The sequence below is a fragment of the Hemitrygon akajei genome, chromosome 14 (assembly GCF_048418815.1).
Source record: "Hemitrygon akajei chromosome 14, sHemAka1.3, whole genome shotgun sequence".
Lineage (NCBI taxonomy): Eukaryota > Metazoa > Chordata > Chondrichthyes > Myliobatiformes > Dasyatidae > Hemitrygon > Hemitrygon akajei.
In genome coordinates, this window is record NC_133137.1 from 29,257,463 (window position 1) to 29,282,852 (window position 25,390).

The 25,390-nt window shown below is 44.5% G+C and overlaps 1 protein-coding gene across 3 annotated transcripts in view; it reads right to left on the bottom strand.

Annotated features, from left to right (window-relative positions):
- mn1b (meningioma 1b) overlaps positions 1 to 25,390 on the bottom strand; it is a 177,811-nt gene that overhangs the window by 140,043 nt on the left and 12,378 nt on the right. Inside the window, exons 2-3 of one of the 3 annotated variants that reach the window (XM_073065725.1) lie at positions 10,267 to 10,433; positions 4,412 to 4,549 (exon numbers count right to left, since the gene is read on the bottom strand). The exons of 1 other annotated variant lie outside the window; for it this stretch is intronic. In XM_073065725.1, coding sequence (XP_072921826.1) covers positions 10,408 to 10,433 — 26 coding nt within the window. In that variant the 3' untranslated portion in view covers positions 4,412 to 4,549; positions 10,267 to 10,407. Of the gene's footprint in view, positions 4,550 to 10,266; positions 10,434 to 25,390 lie in introns of all 3 variants that reach the window. One more of the 3 variants, XM_073065724.1, reaches the window with a different exon arrangement.

Below are 25,390 nucleotides of genomic sequence, written 5' to 3' on the forward strand. Positions count from 1 at the left end.
ATGCCGAACAGGTCAAAGGGTAGAGGACAGACTAAGAGTGGTCCACCGATCCTTCAGGTTTGGGGGCGGGAGGGGGTTCATCTCGGAGCTAACAACCCTGACTGGTAAAACAAAACTGTTACAGAAACAGCAATGAGGGATCTTTCTATATCTGTGTGGCCAAGGTTAGAGATGGAGGACCTTCATTGCTACCCTAAATGCCAGTTGTGTAATGGGCAGTAATAAGTTATTTTGCTAATCTGGAAGACAAACCTCAGACCCCCATCCTCTGTTTACAATTTTCAGCAAAATTAGCACAGCACTCTGCGAGAAAGGGTGGGTTTGCCAGGAAAGATGATGGGAAACACTGTCACTCTGGAGAGTAAAAACTGGATATATCCCCCAGATTTCATTACGTTGTGACCAGGTATTGCAGTGCCCACTTGGAAAGACAATGGTGTGTTGGTTGTTCCACAACACCACTGGGACCACAAGATCGTTTCAGAAGTAACCATTAACCATCACCATTAAAGAAGTATTCTGCATGGTTTATTTAAGATGGCAATTAAAGCAGATGAAAAGTCACTCCTAATACAAAGTGTCTTTGCACATTGCTCAAAACGGGTTTGAAAATCAAAGGACCTCCCTGACAACAGAGAGACTAAACCAATTCATAGAGCTGAGCTCCATAACATTTCAAATAAATGCCTTCCCTAACAGGCTATTGGGTACCTGTTTCCTCACTGCATTGTTTCGTCTTCAGATAAAGTGTAGGAAATAAATCAGGGCTGAGTACCAATGTCTTCAAAATAGAAGATGGAAGTACATCACAAAATTGGCTGGGATCCCTACCAGTATTTTGAAAATTGGTCACAACCAGTCCTCTACCAAACAGCTCATAGGATCATTCTTTAACCTTCACAGGAAGTTTAAGGAAGAAAATGCAAGAAACCTGGAATTATTAAACAAAAGATGTTAAAGACTCTCAGAAGGTCAGGAAGTTGGACTTTCTCTCTTCACAGAAGCTCCTTGACCTGATGAGCATCTTGGCCATTCCTTGTTAAATTTATGATGCTGTTGTTTTAGGCAGGTGCCAAAACAAGGAATATTGAATCGAATGATAACAGATTGCTGGAGGGGAAATAGAAATAATAAACTAAAAAAAATCAATGCCTTTAGATTAAACGAAACCTACCTCAAATTGAGGTACCCAGCCACTGGAATCTTACTTTGAGCAACAGAACTGTCCTTAGCTTCCTGTTGTGCTTCATTGTCACTATCCTCTCCATGGGAACGATTGGTTAAATGTTCAGAATACCAAAAAATTGCATTGTTTCCTAAGGTCTTTTCCTGATAAATAATGGGTCAGATTGGAAGTTGGAATAGATCCTAAATGAAATCTCTTTCCACTTGTTGTCAGATTTTTGTCTTATGGAGGCCTGTGACCCACACCTTGTGCATAAGGTGACACCAGCCTGCAGGCTTGGGGACGAGGGGTGGTTGTTTTGGCTTGGTCTAAGGTACAAAGTGAGAGAGGGCCTCTCAGTCACCGCATTTCACTGCAGTCTGTGGAACAGAGGGGAATCGGTACCGGCTCTGGGATGGTGGTGAATGTCGGTAGCTGGGGCTGAGGTGTTTGATGTTGCTGTATGCGCCAAGCTTGGCTATTAATTGCCAAGGTCGACAAACATCAAGCATCGAAGTCACTGTTCTCACACATTCGTAGTGCTGGCAAACTCAACCAAACCTTCTCCACTCAAACGCCTGTATTCCAAGAAGTCAGTGTCGTGAGGGAGAGGATTGCCAGCTGTCAGCAAGGCAGGGTATTCTCCCACAGTTACTCAGACAAGGGCAACTATGGGAGAATGTCCTGCCAGAGCCAGGTAACATGGCACATAGTGTGGCGTATCCACTACCTTGCCATGCACCCAGCTAATTTAACTGTGGAGAGTTAGCAGGGTCTTCTGCATCCAAGAGTCCGACAAAATCCTTGTTGCTGCACCTATTACTCTGTACATGATCTCACACCAGATCGTAAAGGAAAACATGACAATTAAGTATGTTCCCGGGTCAGCCGATGCGTGCACACACATTCCCTGGCAGAGAATCGAGCCAGGGAACTCACCAGCTCACCGTGGACAACGGTATTGTTGCTCGCAGCTGGCCACAGCTATCTCAGGATACTCTGACAAGAGGAACCCGCCTCCTGCGACTGTGGGGCTTAGCACGTTCAACCCACTCGTTTAGCGTCTGTCAGAAATTCAGTTCTCTCCCTCGGACAATCCTCCCGGAGCGTTCTCTGGTGTTCCAGTTCTAACATGCTTTCTACAGAGTGATTGGAGAAGGGATGGACATGGGACTAGCAACCCCATCCCGTAAAAAAACCCAGTGCTCTAGAAATGCCAACAAAAACTCCAAAAACCTCAACCCTGGAGGAGATGGGCCACAGCTGGGGTTAACATGAAAGACTGGCCCAGGACAGAGGACTCTGCTGAGCTACAGCCAGCAGCCTATGCCCCCGAAGGGATGATGGGGCTTAGGTAAAGTGGCTTTCTGGCTGTAGAGAGGATTGAACGGTCAGTTTCAAATGGTCACCTACAGGCAGCACAGATGTGGCAAGCCTCTATTCATGGCAATTGCACCAAGAGGTGAACACTGTCTAACTGCAAACAGCATCAAGCCACATGGCTTCACTTATCAAACATCAGGCTCAAACGAGCACTGAACTGGAAACTTGGAGCTGTTGGTATTAGGGATAGTGGACATTTGAAAGGAATACTTGATATTCATCAAGAAGTATAATTATCAGATTATAGTAACATGTCCACTGCTACCTTGATGTTTCCTCTTTTGTATCGGACAAGGCAACCCATTTGCCCCACAGGCAAAAGCACCAGAAGTCTCCCAGTCCTCACCTTCCTCGATCTTTTTCAACTTGCTGAGAGGGATGGGCTGCCAACCTTAGCGAGGTTGGATTTCTACTCTCTTTGATGCTAACTTCCTCTGCATGGACAGATCCTCTGCGTAAAGCCAGAGGAAGGTGCACCTGGGCTTTAACAACTCGGAGCTGCTGGTGGGGCTTTCATGGGAATAGAAGACCAGTTGCTCGTTTGTGAAATGCGAAGACGGGACAGGTAGGAGGGGAGGATCCCATACTGTCTGCTTTGCCGTGCACCGTGGCCCTCTTCCTCCTCCATACCCTGATGTTTCTCTGGTTCCTTATAAAACTCTTAGGGTGTGGGAAAAGATAGAAGGCTGCACATATAGCAACATCCACTGAGATCAGTGTTCCAACTCCAGAAGCCTGACTCTGCCCCTTCACACAATGCAACTGGGCTGAAATGGGCATGGAGTGTTGAGTGCCAAGGCAGGGGATATCCCACTCTGCTTTTTCATTTCCTGCTGAACCTTTAATGTTCTGGTCACTGATTTTTGCTGCCTGAAAGAACAACTTTAAAACATCCTCCAAGTGAAAGAAACAGTTTCAAAAACCACACAGGTCATGGGAAGCAACTGACGATTTTGTGCGTATTTTTGTCTTTAATGTACTTTTTTTTCCTGCAGAACGTTTAACACATTGAGCTCAGATTGGCTGAGGACCTCTGCAGCTGAATATAACCTGGTGGAATATATTGACTCCAGCACCATTTTGCTACCTGTTTCCATTTTATTTTACAGTCCAAACATTAGTAATTTCTAATAGTTTATTAAAACACATGAATATCTATTCCCCCAGATTTTCTGTGTCTCTTCACCATTGAACCATTATTGTCTGAGGATATAAACCAACCATCACATCAGCAAAGGAAACCTCTGGACCTCAAGCCACAATCCCAGCCCCTCACCTGCACCCCTCCTGTTCCCCACATGACTTTGGCTGAAGGTGACAACTCCGTCCGAGCTGACGGGTTTTGCAGGTTGCATATCACGGACTTTAGATTCCTGATGAAGAGGGCTGAGAGGAATATTGCCATCAATGCTTTGTTGCTGCCTAGGAGGCAGGTGCCTGGCGTGGGGGGGAAATCAGGTTATAAGTGCAAGGAATCCATTGGGAACAATGTCGTACAATTCCAAACACAAGCATTCTGTTCAGCTCAGCTTGGGATTGGCCGCTGCATCATTTACTGCGCAATCCAACAGGCCTGGTATCAAGCTAGCAACTGCGGCCAAAACCAGGGTGACGTGGGCTCGGTATTAACCCTTTCCAGGCCACCAGCCAACGTTGCGGGTCATGAGCCGAAGTGCCAGCAAGGGAACCCAGATCCTTTTGTAACTATTTTATCTGTTTTGATGTCCTGTCTGTCTGTCGCACTGCAGCAGCCAAAAGGAGGGAAACGATTTCTTTTTTAAAAAAAACAAGAGAAATCAAAAGAAAATTCATCTTTTGTTCAGGTCAAAGCAGCCACGAATGTCCCAAATCGATTAGAGATGTCCGAATGCAAAGATCTCCAAGTTTGCATAGGGCTCCGGCCCTTAGAGTCAGTAAGGTCGTCTGTGCAGTGGACTGATAGGCACTGCAAGTGGGTGCCAGCCTGGACTGATGAAGCCTTGTTCTGGGAAAGCTCGTGGGCTGGAAAGGGTTAATAAACAAAATAAGTTTTAGTTTTCTGCCTTATGGTCTATTTTCGTTTTTTTTTTCAAAAAAAAAATACAATTTGATTACTTCTCTTATAAGCAAAAGTAAAACTCTCGTCCATCCAAAAATAAATATATAGTGTTGAAGAAGCTGCTTTTAAGAGAACCTGGACTCCCAGCCCCATCGTTAGTTAAGTGAATGAAGGAACAAAACTCAGACAACAAAGTTATAGGCCCTGGAATTACAATTCGACCGAGGAATCATCATCTTCTCTTGGTCATGATTAACTGAGACGAGTAAGTTGTAATGAATGAACCAACTGTTTGTTTATTTATTTATTTATTGGGCTACAGCGCGGAATAGGCGCTTCCGGCCATTCGAGCCGCGCCGCCCAGCAACTCCCGATTTAACCCTAGCCCGATCACAGGACAATTTACAATGACCAATTCACCTAGCAGGACCGTGGGAGGAAACCGGAGTACCCGAAGGAATCACAGGCGGCCACGGGTAGGACATAGGCAGCAGCAGGAGCTGCAGTAGCTTGCTGACGCTGTAAAGTGTTGTGCTGAACACTACGCTACCGTACCACCCGTGGGTGTTTGACGGTCTTCTTTTTTCCTAAACGGGCACCATTGGATTTCTTTGCTTTGTGGCTGCCTGTAAGGGGATGAATTTCAAAGTTGTATATAGTATACATAATTCGATCATAAATGTACGAGGGGTAATTGATAAGTTCATGGCCTAAGGTAGAAGGAGTCAATTTTAGAAAACCTAGCAAATTTATTTTTCAACATAGTCCCCTCCTACATTTACACACTTAGTCCAGCGGTTGTGGAGCATACGGATCTTGGGCCTCCAGAAAGTGTCCACAGCAGGGGTGATTGATAAGTTTGTGTCCTAAGGTAGAAGGAGATGAGTTATACAGCTCTCGTTACATGCACGTGCAGGTCAACTCTTTGAGTGATTATGCAGAAAGTTTGAAGTTAATAACTCATCAGGGGTGACTGATAAGTTTGTGGTCTAAGCTAGAAGGAGATGAGTTATTAACCTCAAACTTTCTGCATAATCACTCAAAGAGTTGACCTGCACGTGTATGTAACGAGAGCTGTATAACTCATCTCCTTCTACCTTAGGCCACAAACTTATCAATCACCCCTGCTGTGGACTCTTTCTGGAGGTCCAAGGTCCGTATGCTCCACGACCGCTGGACTAAGTGTGTAAATGTGGCAGGGGACTATGTTGAAAAATAAATGTGCTAGGTTTTCTAAAATTGACTCCTCCTTCCTTAGGCCACGAACGTATCAATCACCCCTCATACTTTAAACTTTGAAATCTAAGAGCGATTCAATAGTTCAGATTCAAATAAGTTTAAGAAGCACCCACTGTAGCAAATCTTAAATATTTATTCACTACTTAAAACTGTAGGGTGCTATTCAGCTGCATTCACCCTGAAAACAGTTTGCAGAAGAGTATTATCATGACTCCCCTCCTTTGGGTCCATTTTCCTTGGACTCTGCAGACAATGGAAACACAGACCTCTTCTGCTTTGGTTGGATTACAGCATTCAACAGTTTCCATAACTTTGGGCCAACTGAGCTTCAAAAGTGGCGTCTTCAAAGCACCTGGCAGTGCTCTTGGGCAGGGCAGGTTTCTCTCCAGTTACCACTGTCCTATTGGAGCACCCTCAAACAGCAACAATGGTGATACATGGGCTGGGCACAGATTCAGAATGGCAATTGTGAACTGCAGACTCATTTCAACACTTATCTATGAAAAGGTGGGCATGTGGATTTGCCCACACTACACCAGCAAGTGCTGTGCCCAATTCTCCCTTTCAGAGCTTTACCTTAAAGACACACCACAGAAAACTACAGCACAGTAACGGGCTTTTCAGCCCATCTAGTCCAAGATGAACCATTTAAACTGCCTAGTCCCATCAACCCGTGCCTGAACCGTAGTGCTTCATACCCCACCCATCCATGTACCTATCCAAACTCCTCTTAAATGATGAAATCAAAGTCACATCCACCACTTGCGCTGGTACGTCCTACACTCTCACCACCCTCAGAGTGAAAAAACTTCCCTTCATGCTTCCCTTTAGCTTTTCACCTCTCACCCTTAACCCCTGACCTCTGGTTGTAGTCCCACCCAACCTTAGTGGGAAACGCCTGCTTGCATTCACCCTATCAATACCCCTCATAATTTTGTATACGTCTCTCAAATCTTCCCTCAATCTTCTAACTCATAGAGAATAAAGTTCTAACCTATCCAATCTTTCCTTGCAGCTCAGGCCCTCTAGTCCCAGCATCATCCTTGTAGATGTTCTCTGAACTCTTTCAACCTTAGCTAGGTAAGTGAACAAACTGCACACCAAATAATTCCCTGCAACGTCTCATACAACTTCAGAATTACAGCTTACAAAATTCTAATTCTGTCGACTTCTCAGGTACGTTATTGTATTGACTGTTGTTCATTGCAGCCTTATTTTGATTTGTGTTCGGAACAATCTCTCAACTTCATTTGTAAATGCAAGGTTACTGACAATGGATAACCATTCAGTTCACTTCTCAGTGAAGGCCACATTGCAAAGGTGACAGAACATTACTCCCCCGATTTTGCTGAGTCGGGAAACAGCAGGAAACTATGGATATTCCTTTTCTAAGAAGGATTCTGCAGCATCCTTGCATTGTGCAACGGTAGAATTGAATCTGGTTGCAGTGCATCACAGAGGGATGGTCGATCAGCAAATATTTTGTTTCCTCATATGAAAACTGGCATTTGGGGAGAGCACCAGAGGCCCAGCATTGCCATTGGTAGAGTACCCAATGCCAGTCAGTCTCCGATGTTGCCTTCTCAAAGAAACAGCAAGACTCATTCACAAGTAAAATTGACTGGAATTATTCTGACAGCTATTAAAGGCCAGACGAAAGAGATAGCACCTCCTTTAGTCAGACACTTCTTTCGTCTTTCACTACTTCGAGCAAGTAGAAAAGTTCCAATTTTCTGTGAGGGAAAATAAACACTCTCTTTCAGTCTTATGGTTTTTATATTTTGTGTTATCGCCCATACTTCCACTGTTTTATTTTTGTGCGGGGGAGGGGGATTGGGGGTGGCTGATGTTCTTGTTGCGTTTCGTGCAAGGGAATGGGGGAGGGTTTTGGGGGGCTGATCTTCTTGTTGCGTTTTGTACGGGGTGAGGGGGGGTTAGGGTGTCAAAGTTCTTGTTGCATTTTGTATGGGGAGGGGTTTTAGGGGGTTGGTAATCATGTTTTTTTTGTGGGGGTATTGGACTTGCTGTTTCTCTTTGAACTGATTTTACTTTGTTCTGTGGCTATCTGAAGAAGACAAATCTCAGAATTGTATACTGAAAACATCCTTTGAGCATTTGAACCGTTTAGAACTTCATTTAATCCCACTCCTTGCCCCAGAGGGCAGAGGAAGTGAAGGAAATTCCACAGTTAATAATTTTAAAAAAAGACGCAAAGGAAGAAATAAACTAGTAAGATAGCTTCAGGGTCATATTCTGAGCCAGTTGCTCGACCATTCAATAATCTGCCAGCTTGTGCACTTGAATAGATGACAGAAGGATAAGTAAGCATTCACCAATAAAACAAATTCTCCACACCCATTTATTTCTACAGTTGATTACAACAGATCCTCAAATATCAGAAGGTTCAAAGCACCTTGGGTGACAAAGGTGGTCACTCCACACAAACACTACAGTCTCTGAAAGGACAGACTCACAGTGACCCTTTAGATCAGGAGATCCCAACCTGGGGTCCAGAGACCCTTCGGTTAATGGTAGGAGTCCATGGCATTAAAAAGGTTGGGAACCCCTGCATTAGATGCGGTGGTATTTCTCTTCAGTGGCCATCTTGCAGCAGCAGACATCAACGTACACTCAGTGGGTGTGTACTGTCAGGAAACTGAGTTTTACTGCTGAATGCCCACCACTCCCTCAGTCTGAACAAGAGTAACTTGAGCTGAACCAAAACCAGGACATCTGGGATGAGAATGTTTACAGAAAAGTATCAAAACAACAACATTCAGTATGCCACACCAGATGGACAATAGGACTCCGAACATAGCTAACGACATGAGTGGCAAGGGTGGAGATATGTCTCTACCAAAGGAGGTAAGGCCATCAAGGTAATCTTTCCCTCTGCTAGTCTGCACATTGCCCTTGGGCAAGGTGAAGCACCTGCTTAGCCTCTCTTCCCACCCCCACCCCCCAATCAGGGTCACGTGAAGCCATGGGAGCCGGTGGTGGGTGGTCGTACGAGCAGCCGGTGCAGATCACAAGTCCTGGTTACTCGACCAATGATACCAGACAGACAGTCTCTGAAGAGTATTGATAATGGCTGGGGTCACCCATCTTGTGAAGACACTGCCCAGAAGAAGGCAATGGCAAAGCAACAATTTGCCAAGAACGTGGAATGGGAGACCACGATGGCCCACATCATACGACATGGCACTTAATGATGCTGATGAACTTCTCCTCCAGCTAGGTTGCAGTCCTCCCTCCATTGCCAGGGGGTGAACCAGAATGCTGGATCAACTTCCTGGCCAGTAGTTGAGCAAACAATTCAGGCATGTGAAACCCCTCAGACACGCAGAACGTTGAGGGTTAATGGTGAAGGATTATTCTATCAGATAACAATAAGCATCTGCTTTCTAATTGGCTCAGGAGAGCTCAGTTGATGAGGGAAGGCAATGTGTTCCACGACCGTTGTGTCAGGTAGTCTTTGGTGGGGTGTGTGGGAGGAGGAGGCAGGGTGAACCCTCCAAGAACACATCCTGTCAGAGTTGACAGAGCCGTCAGTCCCTGCTGCCCTCAGCTTCTCCTTGGACCTTTGGGTCTCCATTCACAGCCTAACCAAACAGATTAGATGACAGAGCTGCTCCGTGTTCTCACAGCCCGGTAAACCAAAAGCAATGTTATTCACAGGCAGGGCTATCCCAATTTCCACGCGGCAGGTGGAAGGCACGTGTTAAATAGAGATTTTACTTTTTTTATATTCAGTGTGGAGCAGGCCCTTCTAGCCCAACGAGCCACACCGCCCAGCGACCCACCTATTTAACACTAGCCTAATCACTGGACAATTTACTATGACCAATTAACCCTCGAGCGAGTATATCTTTGGACCGTGGGATGTAACTGGAGCACCCGGAGGAAACCCGGGTGGTTCATGGGGAGAGTGTACAAAACTCCTCACAGATGGCACTGGAATTGAACTCCAAACTCCGGAATGCCCCGAGATGTAATAGTGTCATGCTTACTGCTACACTATCGTGGAGCCCCCACTGTGCTGCTACTTGAACGCAGTGAGAGTGAGGGGACAAAAATTCCTGGCCTCCACTTGCCAACTGTCTCTCATTCCACAACTTGTCACAGCACTGCAAAGTACCTGATGCATTCCTCAGAAGAGTCCTGAGCAAGCGAGAGATCAGAACTGCAACACACGACAAAATATTACCCCACGCCCTGAGGAGAAAGTGCATTATTGTAGATGAATGTGAAACTTCGTGAGGAAACAATGGTCCTGTTACCCTGGTGTCCACTCTAACTACGTGCTACGATGACAGGGGTGAGCGGTACGGTATTTGCCGCGTCAGCCTGACGCTTTCAGGGATCTGCTGCACAATGAAAAGACCGATCGGTACTCAACTCTACTGATATCAGCACAACACATCCTGGGAGGAATACGCACCGTGCTTTTTGTCGCGCGCTCGTGCGTCGATGTCACGCTGAACACCTCGAACAGCTTTACGTTTTTTGTTTCAGCCCATGTGCACGCCAACTGCCCAGCTACAGACTACAAGTAACAAGTTTGCCTTATCGCAACATTGTGTCAGCTGTCCTCGTGGAGAACGGCATCTAAAAAACACAAAGAGGGCAGTCAGAGCTGTACTCGTACACCCACTCACCCCCAGCCACCCCGAAAAGCAGCGCATTCTCTCGCAAGACCAGTCACAATTAAACAGGGAGCTGCCATGACAGATACAAACGTGAATCTGTCAAGACACAAGATTGCTAGCAATCTTGCTGGAGGAAATGAGCAGGTCAAGCAGCGTCTAAGGAAGGAAAGGAACTGCCGACGTTTCAGGTCAAAACCCTACATCAGGACACAGGTTAAATAGTGACATTGGTATGATGGTCTCGGCTGCAGCAAGGGTGTTGGGAAAGCAGTCTCTGCTGCATAGTCCTGTCCTATCACACTGCTGCATCAGGAGCTTTCCCTAGAGGGGGTCCTAAACAGGTGATAGACCAGAGCTGCAACCCACAAGTTCTGAGTCCTGATGCAGGGCTTCGAGCCGAATCGTTGGCAATTCCTTTTCTCCGGCAGATTCTGCTTGATTCGTAGTATTCCTCCAGAAGGTCATTTGGTGAACCCGTCAAGGCTCACTTCAACCTACTTCTGTCCTTCGTCTCTTCTGAGGAGATGCCTCAGATGCCAGCCGTCAACTTGAACTCTGCCCCGGCGCCCCTTTATGGTCCTGCTACCCTAACTGGTGTCTATTCCAACCGTGCAAAGATCTGGTTCAACCTGACACTTTCAGTGATGTTCGTCAAACTATTCCACAACTACGAGCTTCCACAGTCAATCCAAAGTCTTACTTCACCCCGCATCCACACCTATACACTTCCCCAAACTTAACTCATAGTGCTTGGACCCCAACTCTGTCGGAATACTAGTATCAATTAACTCATCAGGAGCCCCAAGATAAACAACATTCATGATATAAAAATCACACTAATTAAATCAAACTTGCCTTAATTGCCTAACTATTCTTATGCACTAATCCAGAGATCTTTTAGATTTTGTGTGTAAAACACACAGTTCTTCCCTTCTCCTCCCCAGGCTCTCACAACAACCCAGCTAAAACAGATTTCTCTCTTCCCCACATCGAAGCCATGGACCCAGGTGCTCACACTTGTTCCTTCTATAATTTTTGCCAGCACCTCTGGGCAGTTCACCTCCAGTTCCTTCAGTCACGGTCCCCTAATCCCCAGCATCAATAGCAACACACACAAGATGCTGGAGGAACTCAGCAGGCCAGGCAGCAGCTGTGGAAAAGAGTAAACAGTCGACGTTCTGGGCCAAGACCCATCCTCAGGGCTGTCAAAAGACCTTCAAGCTGTGCCAATAACACTTGTGCCCTCGTTCCCAGCTTCTTTGCTCCTTGAGCCCACACTCTTTATTCCCTCACCCTACAATCCCCTCATCCAAGTCCCTTCACCCTTGCACTCATGCACAGATCTCTAGTCCCTTCTACCCTAGTGTCCCTCAATCCAGGCCAATTCACCACAAGTCTCCTCACCCTAGTAGCCACATCTCTAAGTTTCCACACTGCTGGTGCCTTCACCAGTGTCTTCTCACCCCTGGTGCCCACACCCAGGTATCCTCATTCCTAATCCCCTTTCCGCTCATTCCATCACTTCTCATGCCCGCAGCCAAGTATCTTCACCTACACTCCTTGTCTTCTCACCTCTTATATCATCCCTTCATCCCCAACCCACTGCCCTCATTCTGTCCTCTTCACCGCCATTCCCCCATCCCTCTCGTAGGTTTCCAACACAGGAAGGCTGAAGGAAACAGACAAGCTTTAATGGTTCCTTGACACCGCTGCTTTGTCCTTGATGGTGGAGGTCGCCAGCTGAGAGAGCTGTAGAGAACGGCCCACAGAAGTAACTTAATAGCTGCATCCCTAATGCCTACACATCAAACATACTGCAACTTATTTTTGTAACAACTACCAAACAATTGTGATTGAGAAGTAATTGAGCTGAGGACGAGAAGCAGCAGTTTCACTGCTAATAACACGTTAGGGTCTGTGCCAAGAAATCTGCAATGCAACACAAGGGCAGCAGCAGACGTGACGAGTCACAATCACAACAGAAATGCGCGATGGCATCAGTGGCATTGAGAAAGGACTCTCACTGGTAATACCATGCCTCTCCTGAGAAAGTTACAGGGGAAACAAGTTAAACTGTTCATATAATAACTGAAAACTGGAACAGGAAAGGTAAACCAGCTCGATTCTAAAAACGCCAACAGCTGTCAAGGTGCAACTGGACATCAGGGGCACCTCATCCAATAATTCTGTACCTGGGCAGTGACAGACAAGGCACTGTCTCTCTGACATACGTGGATCACACTGCACGTTAAACTCCATGGCACATACTGCGAGCATGCAAAAAAAAGCACCATGCACACACAAGTTGCATTGTGTGCCTCATACGTAGCCATGCTCATGTGCACAGTACTGTTATGTGTGCATTAAAGATTAGCTTTACTTGTCACTTGCAACATACGGTGAGATGCGTCACTTGCGTCAAATCAAATCTGCGAGGATTGTGCTGGGCAGCCCGCAAATGTCATCGCACTTCCGGCGCCACCACCGCATGCCCGCAGCTTGCTAACTGTAACCCTGCGCCTCTGGCACTTGGGAGAAAACCTCAGCACCTGAAGGAAACCCCACACAGTCACGGAGAGAATGTACAAACCCCTTGCAGAAAGCAGCGGAGACCGAACCCTGATCTTACAGATGGCGCTGTAGCACGTTGCACTGACCGCTACTGCACCACCCTAATGTCAGCTCGTGCACATAGACATTACTTGTGCGTAACCGTGGCAGTGTCGCTACACACTGACGGCTTAATGCACGTAAAAACCCCAAGAATATTTTTTTCTTTTAGGTATTTGTTTTTCAGAATCTAGGTATTACTGACAGGACCAGCATCAATTTCACTCATGAAAGTGGTAGTAAAATGCCTTCTTAACCTCTGCAGTCCTCCTGTTAATGGTACTCCCAACATGCCTTTGGGAACAAAGTTTTGGGAATGACCGAAAGCAGCGGCACATTTTCTAGTAAGATGATTTGCAAATTGAAGGCGGAACCTGCAGATGTGATGCTGCCAGGCGCCCTCAGCCCTTTTGTCCTTCTCAGTAGCAGAAGTCAGTGGTTTGGGAGACGTTCACCTGCAGATCTGCGAGGGCCATCTATTGTGTCTGGTGCTCCCGATGCAGCCTCCTCGACCTGGACAAGATCCGTTGTAAATTAGGGGATCGCTTCATCGAGCAGCTCCGCTCCATCTGCCAGAAGCAGAATTTACTGGTGGCCAAACATTTTAATTCCCATTCCCATTCCCGTTCCGACATGTTGGTCCATGGCCCGCTCTCGTGCCATCCTCACGGTGGAGGAGCAATGCCTGATATTCCACTTGGGTTGCCTCCAGCCTGATGGCATGAATATCAATTTTTCCTTCCAGTAAAAAAATTCTCTCCCATCCCCTTCTTCTCCCGCCACTCTGATCTCTTAGCACTTCTCACCTGTCTATCACCTCCCAGTGGGTCCCCTTCTCCTATTGTCCACTCTCCCCTCCTATCAGATTCCTCCCCTCTAGCCCTTTATCTTTCCAACCTACCTGGCTCCACCTATCACCTTCTAGCTATCCTCTTTTCTCTCCCCCCACCTTTTTACTCTGGCATCTTCCCTCTTCCTTTTCATTCCTGAAGAAGGGTCTCAGTCCGAGACGCCGACTGTTTATTCATTTCCATAGATGCTGCCTGACCCGCTGAGTTCCTCCAGCATTTTATGTATGTTGATTTGGAAGATGTTGCTGGGAGCCAGGCAGCCAATTGGAGCACAGGTTATTGATGGTGCGCTCTATTGCCTCAATGAATCAGAGGTGGAGTGAATGAACGTTTAGGTTGGTGGATGGGGTGCCAGCCATCAATTCGAAAGTGGACACTCAAATCGTAAGAGACACCTCAGCAGGGAAGGTCTGAAATCAAGGCTTCAATGGAAATACTTTCAAACAGCAGTGAGGCTGGCTGCTCATCAGTAACTGACCCTGAGTCTGCAGCTAAAATCAACTGAATGTGTTACCTCAGTACTGAAATTATTTTCAAAACCTGTGACCTCTTTTAGCAGCAACAACACACCCAGATATATGGGCTCCTGTAATTCTGGTCATTTGCACACCCACAATATTTATGCCCTCATTTTCTGTAACTTCATTTCGCTACATACACTCTGAGCTCTGGAACTTCTGATATAAATTTCCCCTTTGTAATGCTCCTTATCGGGTTTGCTGACCAAACCTCCTTCGTCTTCTTGGCTTCAAATTCTGGAGAATATTAGTTTCTGCAAACTGCCTCCAGGAAGTTTTTTTTTCAGTGGTAAACATGCTACATAAATGTAAGTTGGTTGTGCTGCTGGCTGTTTGGTTAGAGGACTGAATGGGACCTGAATCAGAATCAGGTTTAAAATGTTGATTTTGCAGCAGCAATACAATGCATACACAATAGCAGAAAAAAAGACTGTGAATGACAGTAAATATATATATAATAGTTAATTAAATAAGCAGTACAAAAATAGAAATTTAAAAAAATTGTGAGGTAGTGTTTATGGGTTCAACGTCCATTCAGAAATCAGATGGCAGAGGGGAAGAAGTTGTTCCTGAATTGTTGAGTGTGTGTCTTCAGGCTCCTGTACCCCTCCCTCCTGGTAGTAATAAGAAGAGGGCATGCCCTGAGTGGCGGGGTCGTTAATGATGGAAGCTTCCTTTTCGAGACATTGGTCCGTGAAGATGCTACACAGTCTAGTACCCATGATGGTGCTGGCTAATTTTACAAATCTGTGGAGCTTACTTCGATCTTGTGAAGTAGCCCCCATACCAGTTAGAATGTTGTCCACAGTACCTCTGCAGAAATTCTCAAACGTTCTGGGTGATGGCGGCAGAACCCTAAACAGGGAAGGGTGGTACCTCTGGGGGACCAGGAGGAGGGAGGAGCGCACAGAGGGAAAAAACTGAGAAAGAAAACGTTCACCTTCTGAGCAAAAAAAAATCCAGGCGGTAGGAATCTGAATCACAGATTTATCCTAGGCTTTCTTCTCCAGGGGAAGGTAGAGTCACACACAACAAAGAGAAATAAATGGGCCTTTTAAAAGCTGGATACACATATTCCTGTACTGAAAACACAGCCAAGTGTGAAATCTAATTCCCATTCCTGCCCTACATAAAAATAATTAAAGTGAGCAGGAGCACAGTGACAATACATTATTCAATTTTATATTTCAATCCATTTCATTATAATCTTTACCTATCAGGTCATCACACTCAGTGAAATTGAGCATGTAAGATTTGGGGCCTTTGTTGGCTATCCTACCGTACTCAAAATTAATACCTCACTCTCTTCATCTTCTTGCTTCTAAAGAGGACGCACTTCCCCCTTACGTGCTTTAAAATACATCTGAACCACCTGCACAGGGCATCACAGGAACTTCAGAAGAAGCATCAAACTCCAAGGATTTAAAACACAAACCAGAAATCCTTCCAGCAGAAACCACAAGCAGTGACTTTACATCAGGGAGCTACGTTGTGATATTATGTGTGCGCCGTTTCATTTCTGATGTTGGCTCCTTTCTCCTCTGTGCTGGGAAGTTATTTGAAATTGCAATTTGCCAAGGGTCACTCCTGAGAATCGGATGTACACTGTAGTTAAGTGCAACTGGGAGATTTTAAGTGACAGGCCCAAGTTTGAATACCTGCCACAAACTGTAGGCTTGTGCCTTCCTCCTGCTGGAGTATACTGACAAAGTGCCTGGGGTCTGTCCCATCAGCGCAGCACGGGACCTAATATGAAGATGGCCACTCACAACAGCTGATTAAACATGTTGAGATCCTGATTTCTTTTTCCTTCTTTTTCCCTCTCCCTCCCTCCCTCTCTCCCGCTCCCTCTGTCCTTCTATCTCCCCCTCTCTCACTATTCTTCTCCCTCCCCCTCCCCCTTTCTGTCTCCCCCCCACCCCCTTTCTCTATGCTTAAAATGTATAATCCATTCCCTTTCCCTGAAAGGCTACAAAATAGAAATACACCTCATACTTAAACAATCACTAAGTTAAATACTGGCCTTGCATTTAACTTCCGAGGTTCATTTTTTTAAACAAGCAAACCAGTTGTTCCAGCTGCAGTTCATAAACCAATCAGATACCAACAGCCTACAGAAACTGGTCTTTCAACTTGGCTGCCCCTGAAAGAGGCCCTACTCTCCCTATCCTGCCTTTCCCATCTCAGGCAAACTGACCCTGGAATAACTCAGGGTCAACTGTGGTGGGAAAAAGGGGGAGAACATTCCTTTCTTTCGCCCTCTTCAAATCACACAATACATCAAGCTGCTAACATGCCTGGTGGAGTTTAGTTGATTAAGGGACTGCAGCATCCACTTCCTGTGCCCAAATGCATTCACACAAAGGATGTGCTATGCATTTTAATATTCTATGAGTTTATAATGCATTAAGTTCAAAGAACTCCTCAAGGTTATGAGCTGACACCCACCCCCAACCCATATCTGTACCTCAAAAATGAACATGTCCGTGGAAGTTTCATGATTTCAGGCCTCTGACAATCCAAAAAATTTTCCTCTTTCACCAATAACTAAAGTGTCTGAAGGAAAATCACAACAGTATAGAAATTCATCCTCTGTTTAATAGGCTTTGTGCACAACATAGTACATGTTGTGTGCAACTGTACATCAAACTCCCACCTGAAATTCTGTTTCAGTCACTTTAGAATCATCGTAAGAGTCGGATTTTAAAACATAAGAGTTCAATGCCCACAAGTGCTGAAAAGACATACAAGGACGTTACCAGGACTTGAGAGATTGAGTTATATGGAAAGGTTGGACAGGCTAGCTAAGACTTCATTCCTTGGAGCGTAGGAGACTGAGGGATGATTTAATAGCGGTTTCTAAAGCCTTGAGGGGCATAGATAGGGTGAATGCTCTCAGTCTCTTTCCCAGGGTTGGAGAATTAACAACTAGGGGTCATGGGTTTAAGATTTACTAAGAGCTTGATGGGCATTTTTTACACAAAGGATGTATGTGAAACGAGCTGCCAGAGGAAGTGGTTGAGGCAGGTACTATCACAACAGTGAAAAGACAGTTGGACATACACATGGATTGGAAAGATTTAATAAATACAAGGGATTCTGGAGATGCTTTAAATCCAAAGCAACACACACACACACACACACACACACACACACACACACACACACACACACACACACACACACACACACACACACACACACACACACACACACACACACACACACACACACACACACACACACACTGCTGGAGGAACTCAGCAAGTTAGACAACGTCTACAGAGAGGAACACACAGTCAACGCTTGGGGCCAAGGCTCTTCACCAGGAATGGAAAGGAAGAGGGAAGAAACAGAATTTGCAGAATTTTCTGGCATCTTCCCCCTTCCTTTTCAGTCCTGATAAAGAGCCTTGGCCTAAAACATAGAAACGGTACATGAGCAACAGGTCCTTCAGCCCACAATGTTGTGCGAAACTGGCTAAAAAACAAATCAAAAACACCCAAACACTAATCCCTCATACCTACAGCATATCTATATCCTTCCATCTTCCTTTCATTCATATGCCAATCTAAACATCTCTTTAAAGCCTCTAATGTATCTGCCTCTACCACCACAGCAAGCAACACATTCCAGGCATCCACCACTCCTTCAGTAAAAAACTTACCCCTCACATCCCTCTCGAACCTATCCCCACTCACCTTCAGTGCATGCCCTCTGGAGTGGCGTATACTTCTACCCTGGGAAACAGATACTGTCTGTCCACTCCATCTATGCCCTTCATAATCTTATAAACCTCTTATCAGGTCTCTCCTCAGCTTCCGCCACTCCAGAGAAAACAACCCAAGTTTATTCAGCCTCTCACGACAGCACATGCCCTCTAAACCAGACAGCATCCTGGTAAACCTCTTCTGCCCCTCGCCAAACCCTCAACTTCCTTCCTATAGTGGGGAAACCAGAATATCAACTGTTTATTTCTCTCCACAGATGCTGCCTGACTTGGAAAGGTTTAGAAGGTTATGGGTCAAATACTGGCAAATGAAACTGGTTTGGACGGGGCATTTTGGTTGCTATGGACTATTAGGCCTGTTTCCACGTTGTAAGCGACCTCATCTCGTGCATTCAACAGAGGATGGATTTCCTGTTTTGATTTATTTTGGTTTCACAAAATTATTCTATGGCATCAAAAAAAAATCAATTCTTGAAGACCCTAAAATAATTTTGAAAGGTTGGCAACCCAATTCAATGCCTAACATCACTTCCAGGTTGAGGGCCGGCCTGCTTTTACAGGCCGCCGCTGCTGTTGGTGGCTTGTCCGTGTGCTGAGCTTCCTGTCATCTTGTCCCTTTCCTAATTATCATTCTAGTTCCCCCCCCCCGAGCCATCTCAACTCAGACTTGGGATGAGATCACATGCAATTTTGCCCTCCCAAATTCACAATCCGTGTGTTGCACCCTGGTAGTTTTTAATGGGCAATTTAGAACCAGGGACTTCAATGACCAAGAGTTTCAAAGTGGTAACAACTTTTTAAATGTTTCCACAGGCAATCTGGCTTACTACACTTCAGCAAGAAGATGCAAAGTCTTGCCGTTATTCCGCCAAGTTCGGTGTATTTGAGCTCTTGAACAGAGGGGGATCACACTATCGCCATTTGCCCCAGGGTCCTCTAAACCCTAGAGAGATGCAAAGCTTCTGCAGTGTATTTAATATTTAGGTAATATTTCAGCGATATTGTAAATGTGTTGCTCGATCAATCGTTCTTTGTTGTGTACATAATCCATTATGGGTTCTATGTAAGAAGTATGTGAATGGCATATGTCATTACGCCACCGTATCATATTTGAGCACCGCACTAAAGGAAAACTAAATAAGCAAGTTATCCTGGACTCCTGAGTTTCTCCTTCGCTTTGTTTCTGGAGTAACAGAACCTAATAGCTTCTAATTCCATGTCGAAATCGGGCAGGGAAAGGATCACAATGGGTGCAAACCTTTTCCAAATTTAAGTTTCTTCTGATATGAAGAATTCTCTCTTGGTGTATACAGGACCACTCAATACTGTTAGCAGATGGAGGATGGGAGGCACTTTACTACATAAAAGGAAATATATATGAAAATGCAACCTTTAAAATATAGATGAAATTCCTTTCTTGTTCCCACATTCTGCTGTCAAACAAAACATGTGACAAGTGCCTCCTGCTAAGAGCATACATCTTTAAGGATTAATTTTCAACACCATGCCACACATTATTCCCCACAGACCACAGATAAGAAAAGTTACCTGCTTCCAGTGAATATTTTAATTCTTTTACAAAAGAAGCCAGAGACCAACACTACATGCAAGTTGTCAGATTTAGAAACACCTTGAAGAATCATATTGTGTTGGCTTAAGCTTAGTCTGAAATTTTAAAAAAGCACTTAAAGCACCGCACAAGCTGCGAAAGTTTAGTGAAAGTAGTAAGAAATTAAAAGTGCTTAAAACTCTGCACAAACTGTGAACGTTCAGTGAAAGTAGAGAGAAACAAGTTTGAGATGAGCACAAAGCACATTTCTACAGTTGTCAAATATCAAACAGGGTGCACAATTCACTAATGGGCACACCAAAAATTATATTGGATACAAACTTACTGAAGAATCATTCTAACCATCAGTCAGTCAAATCAAATATGATAAATATGCCAGAGTGCAGACAAGCATAACTTGTCAAAGATACAGGAAGAGATGCAGTTTCAACATTAATATTAAGATAATACTGATTACAAACTCTGGGTTAGATAGAGAGAAGACGGGCAGAAAGAACATCAGAGATGAAAAAAGACAGGCATTGTTAGTAAATACATATAAACAGAGTCTGAAACAGGCAAAGACAGGAAGAGTATACGGACATGGATAGGTGTAAAGGAAGACAAACAAGGAAATAAAGATGGACAAATACGTATTAGTTAGAGAACTATGAATGTCTTTGCCTGTATCTATAGAGAAATATAGAGACCAAGCAGGCAGATACAGACAAAGGTGTTCCTCCAAAGAAGTCCAGACCAAAAGGCAAAGATGGACTGACTTAGCATAAGTAAACATAAGAAGTTATGAGAGATAGAGCACCAAGACAGGGTCTTCAGCCCACTCAGTTTCCCTGACCATTAAACACCCATTTTACGCTAATTCTACAGTAATCCCACTTTTATTCCCCCATTTTCTTTTTAACTCTTCCCAATTTCTACCCCTCATCTACACATGAGGAGCAATTTACAGTGACCAATTAATTTACCCACCTGCATGTCTTTGGGATGTGGGTAGACGGTCAGGCAGACACAAGAATTTTGATACAAGTAGTCAATCATAGCAGATGAAAGACTATAGAGGAGTCAGTGAATAGACATTGGAAGATGCCTGAACAAAGGAACGGAAAATGAATAACGACAGACGAGAACAAACAGACAGACAAAGAGAGTCACAGAGAATGATGCAGACAGACAAATGAAGATAGACTGATTCAAACCGAAGGACACAGATAGACAGACAAACACAGAAACTCAGGTGTAAGGAGATGGATACAGTGGAGACAGAGAGACAAGAACAACTAAAGAACAGAGACAGATATGTGGATGTAAGAAGACAGATACAGAACAACGGAGTCAGGCAGGAGGACAGACACATCTGTGAGGCCACAAGATCATGCAATATATCACATACAAGGCTTTACGAAGTTGGCAAAAACTGCACTGATGAAATTCAGCATTAAGATTTGCATTCAATTGCTTATAAACATTTTAAAACCAAACCCACAGCTATAACATTATCCTGAACATGCTGGCCATAGACACTATAAACATGTAATAATGAGCAGAACTGTTCATGGTGGAGGGAAGGTTTATTTTATCTGAATTATAAGACTGGACACTGATAGTATTTGCAGCATTTAATTTGGTAAAATTAACAGTCCTCCAGCAAATAATTATATGGAGACAATTTGTTTTTATTAACACCAATTATTTTCAATCCTTTGCTGAAAGCATAAACTCCCTGGGGTGGGCAGGGGTGTCCTCCCTCTCCTGAACATTCAGAGTTCTTCAGCTGAGGAATGAGGCAGTGGAATCTACTCTCCAATCCTGAAGATGTCACCTCTAACCAACTCTCCTCTTCTGAAGGTGCCACCTCTCACCAACTCTCCTCTCCTGAAGGTGCCATCTCTCACCAACTCTCCAATCCTGAAGGTGCCACCTCTCACCAACTCTCCTCTCCTGAAGGTGCCACCTCTCACCAACTCTCCTCTCCTGAAGGTGTCACCTCTCACCAACTCTCCAATCCTGAAGGTGCCACCTCTCACCAACTCTCCTCTCCTGAAGGTGCCACCTCTCACCAACTCTCCAATCCTGAAGGTGCCACCTCTCACCAGCTCTCCAATCCTGAAGGTGCCACCTCTCACCAACTCTCCTCTCCTGAAGATGTCACCTCTCACCAACTCTCCTCTCCTGAAGGTGCCATCTCTCACCAACTCTCCAATCCTGAAGGTGCTACCTCTCACTGGCACTCCTATCCAGAAGCCTGGTACATCTCCTTTCAAATGTGCTGACTTTCAGTGGTCTTCCTTCCCTGAAATCCTTCTCCCTGATATCAGTCCATACTTGGGTCTCTCCTATTTTACTGTGCTGACTTTTGCTGGCTACAGGTACTAGTCACTCTCCATTCCTTTTCTCAGATGATTAGGTTTGATATTTGAATTTATGATTGAATTATTTGACCTGTGTTGCATCATAGCTCCCTCACCAGCCTCCGCAGGTTAACAGTGAACAAATTCCAGGAAATGAAACTGAAGATCTTCCCCAGTTATAAAGTAGGATGTGTAGTTGTCCATTAAACAATTTGAACAAGCCTTTTTGTTCAATGGCATTATTTTCCTTACTTCACTTTAATAGGGGTTCCCAACCTGGGGTCCATGGAGCCTTTGGGTAATTGTAGGGGGCCATGGCATAAGAAAGGTTGGAAATGCCTGCTTTACAAGTTAATGTGATGTCAATCTCCAAATTCTGACATATTTCTGACATAAACCCAACAAAGGCGAGGCAACTTCAGCTTAGCAGTGATAATAGTCTCACAAAGTATAATATGGATGTCAAGACCCCTAATTCAAGGGTGAAGCAGAGTAAAACTACATTGCCTCCTGTCACATTGTGCACACATCCATTTGGACAGAATCCAGACCCATATTGGATTTATGATTTTACCAAGCAGTTGCTGAACCATTTATGTAGCTGATCATATTCTACGTATTAGGTCAAACCAAAAACTCATAGTCCACGATAACACTAATAACCTCTGTACAATGACTGACTGTATTCAAAGTAATAGTGACACTGTCTGTAAGGGGATTAACTGTATCTGAAATAGACACACAGTTTCTGTAACAGGGCAGACTGCCCACACGGTACACTGACAGTGTCTGTAGGAGAACTGATGGATTCATAATAAGACCAACACTGTCTGCATAGGGATTTACTGTATTCGTAATAAGATTGACTGTGGTTGCATGAGAACTGACTGTATTCATAATATAACTGACATTATCTCTAAGAGTTTTGAATGTGTCACTGAGAGGATTGACAAGCCTAGATTTTTCCAATAATTGTTACTTAACATTAGCAGGTGTGAAGAACTGTCGAATAGAAACCCTAAGCCACTGTTTCCTCCACAACTGACAGAGGGGTGTTATACCTTACCAACTAGGCCGCCCAGTTCAGAAAGAACTGAATTGTTATTCTATTGAAATCAAGGGTTGACACTGGGCAGTGATCCACCAGACCGGAGAGAAATGGTGGGAATTATTAAAAGAGAAGCAAGAAGGTTGACTGTGGCAAGGTTGGCACATCTGAATAATATTACTTATTCAAACCACATCAGGAGATGGCCAAGGACAGACAGAGATGGAGGACGTTCATTGCTGCCTTAAACGCCAGTGGCATAATGGGCAGTAATAAGTAAAAAACACATTAATGATGTCTTCCTTATCATTGTCTGCCCATGTTAATAAGCAAATGAGACCTCTACTGTTAGACTATACTGTAACACTCAGATTGCTGACAATATCCATGTCTTGAAAACTATTGTTCAACATTCGGTAGTGTATCACACCTTTCACCTTATATCATTTGCATGAGCTTTTATCTCCCCTCCCCTCCCGACTAAAACAAATTCTCCAACTTCCCTTCAGGATTTGCAAAACATCAACTCTTATCGCCAAAATCACGTCTATCAGAATCAGATTTAATATCATCAGCATATGTAGTGAAATTCGTTAATTTTACGGTATCAGTACAATGCAATACATGCTAAATAAATATATAGTGAAAAAATTAATTATATATGTCTATTAAATAACTTAGTTAAAACAAGTAGTGCAAAAAGACGGAAATAAAAATGTAGTGAGGCAGTGTTCATGGGTTCAATGTCCATTCAGTAATTGGATGGGAGAGGGGAAGAAGCTGATCCTGAATCATTGAGTGTGTGCCTTCAGGCTTCTGTACCTCCTTCCTGATGGTAACAATGAGAAGAGGCCTGGGAGATGGGGGATCCATAATGATGGAAGCTGCCTTTCTAAGGCAGCTCTCCTTAAAGATGTCTTGCATACCATGGAGGCTGGTACCCATGATGGTGCTGACTAATTTTACAATTTTCTGCAATTTATTTTGATCTTGTGCAGTAGCCACTCGCCCCCCCCCCCCCATACCAGACAGTGATGCAGCCAGTCAGAATGCTCTCCAAGGTACATTTGTAGAAGCTTTCGAGTATTTTAGTTGACACACCAAATCCCTTCAAACGTAGAAATCAAAGCATGAAGCTTCAGCATGCAACGGAAAGAAGGCTAAGAAAGCATCAGAGTCAAGGTTGAATTCTGCAGCAGGGCTTTCTTACTGGACGGTGGTTGGAGGCAAACACCCAACTCAGTGGTACTGAGGCAAACTGTAGGCATCTGCAACCCAGCTAAGTATCAAGGGACTGAACCTCTTGTTCTGTACAGCTAAGCAATGCCAGAATGAAGTCATCAAACTTTAACTCACACACACTGAACATTTTAATTACCAGCAACCCCCTCCACCATCAATGTCTCTTGAACATTGCTTGCTTCCCAGCCCACATGAGGCAACAGGTGGACATTCTCAATCATTAGACTTCGGAACAGGAGGTTAGTTTTTTCTAAGTATGCATTGGTTCCAAAATAATTCCAAATAGAGCACTGATTTAATTGTTCTGCAATAAGTGAGCTATTTACAGCAAGAGTAATTAACACCTTCATTGCAGCCTTCCTCAGCTAAGTCTGAAACTAAATACCCAGCACAGAAATACTTCCACACAGAGGTGTCATTATCGGTTCCAAGTCACCAGCATTGCACCATTGTTGCGAACGACACTTAATTTATCAATCCCGTTTTAAGTTTTGGAAGGATCAATAGATTAAAAAAAATAAAAAGCTACCGTTCATCGTCCTACACCAGCTTGTCCGCGATTACAGCAATGGTGTCCCATCATCATTCTCCCCCACCATCCACTCTCAAAAAAGCATCCTGATCCGCATTTTCCTGGCAGTGTTCAGTCTGGATCAGAAGAGTGTGGATCATATGCTCTCTAGCATCACAGATATCAGTGCACAAACATATCAGGCAGGCCGCCAGCAGCCCTTTAATCCCAAGCCATTTCTCTCCCTGACTGCTCTCACTCTTACTTAGGCCAATCACTGAGAACCGATGTCGTAAGAGGAAGGAAATCAAATTCATATTAAAGAAAACAATTGTGGATCAGCTTCCTGTTAAAAAATACGAAGTGACAGAATCAGAGTTGGGGCAAAAACACAAAACAAAAGAGGGGAGGAGAATTTATTTTTGCAGTGAAATGTAATGACCTTGGGTCAGTGGAAGCAAGTCAAGTCACAAGTTATTGTCATTATG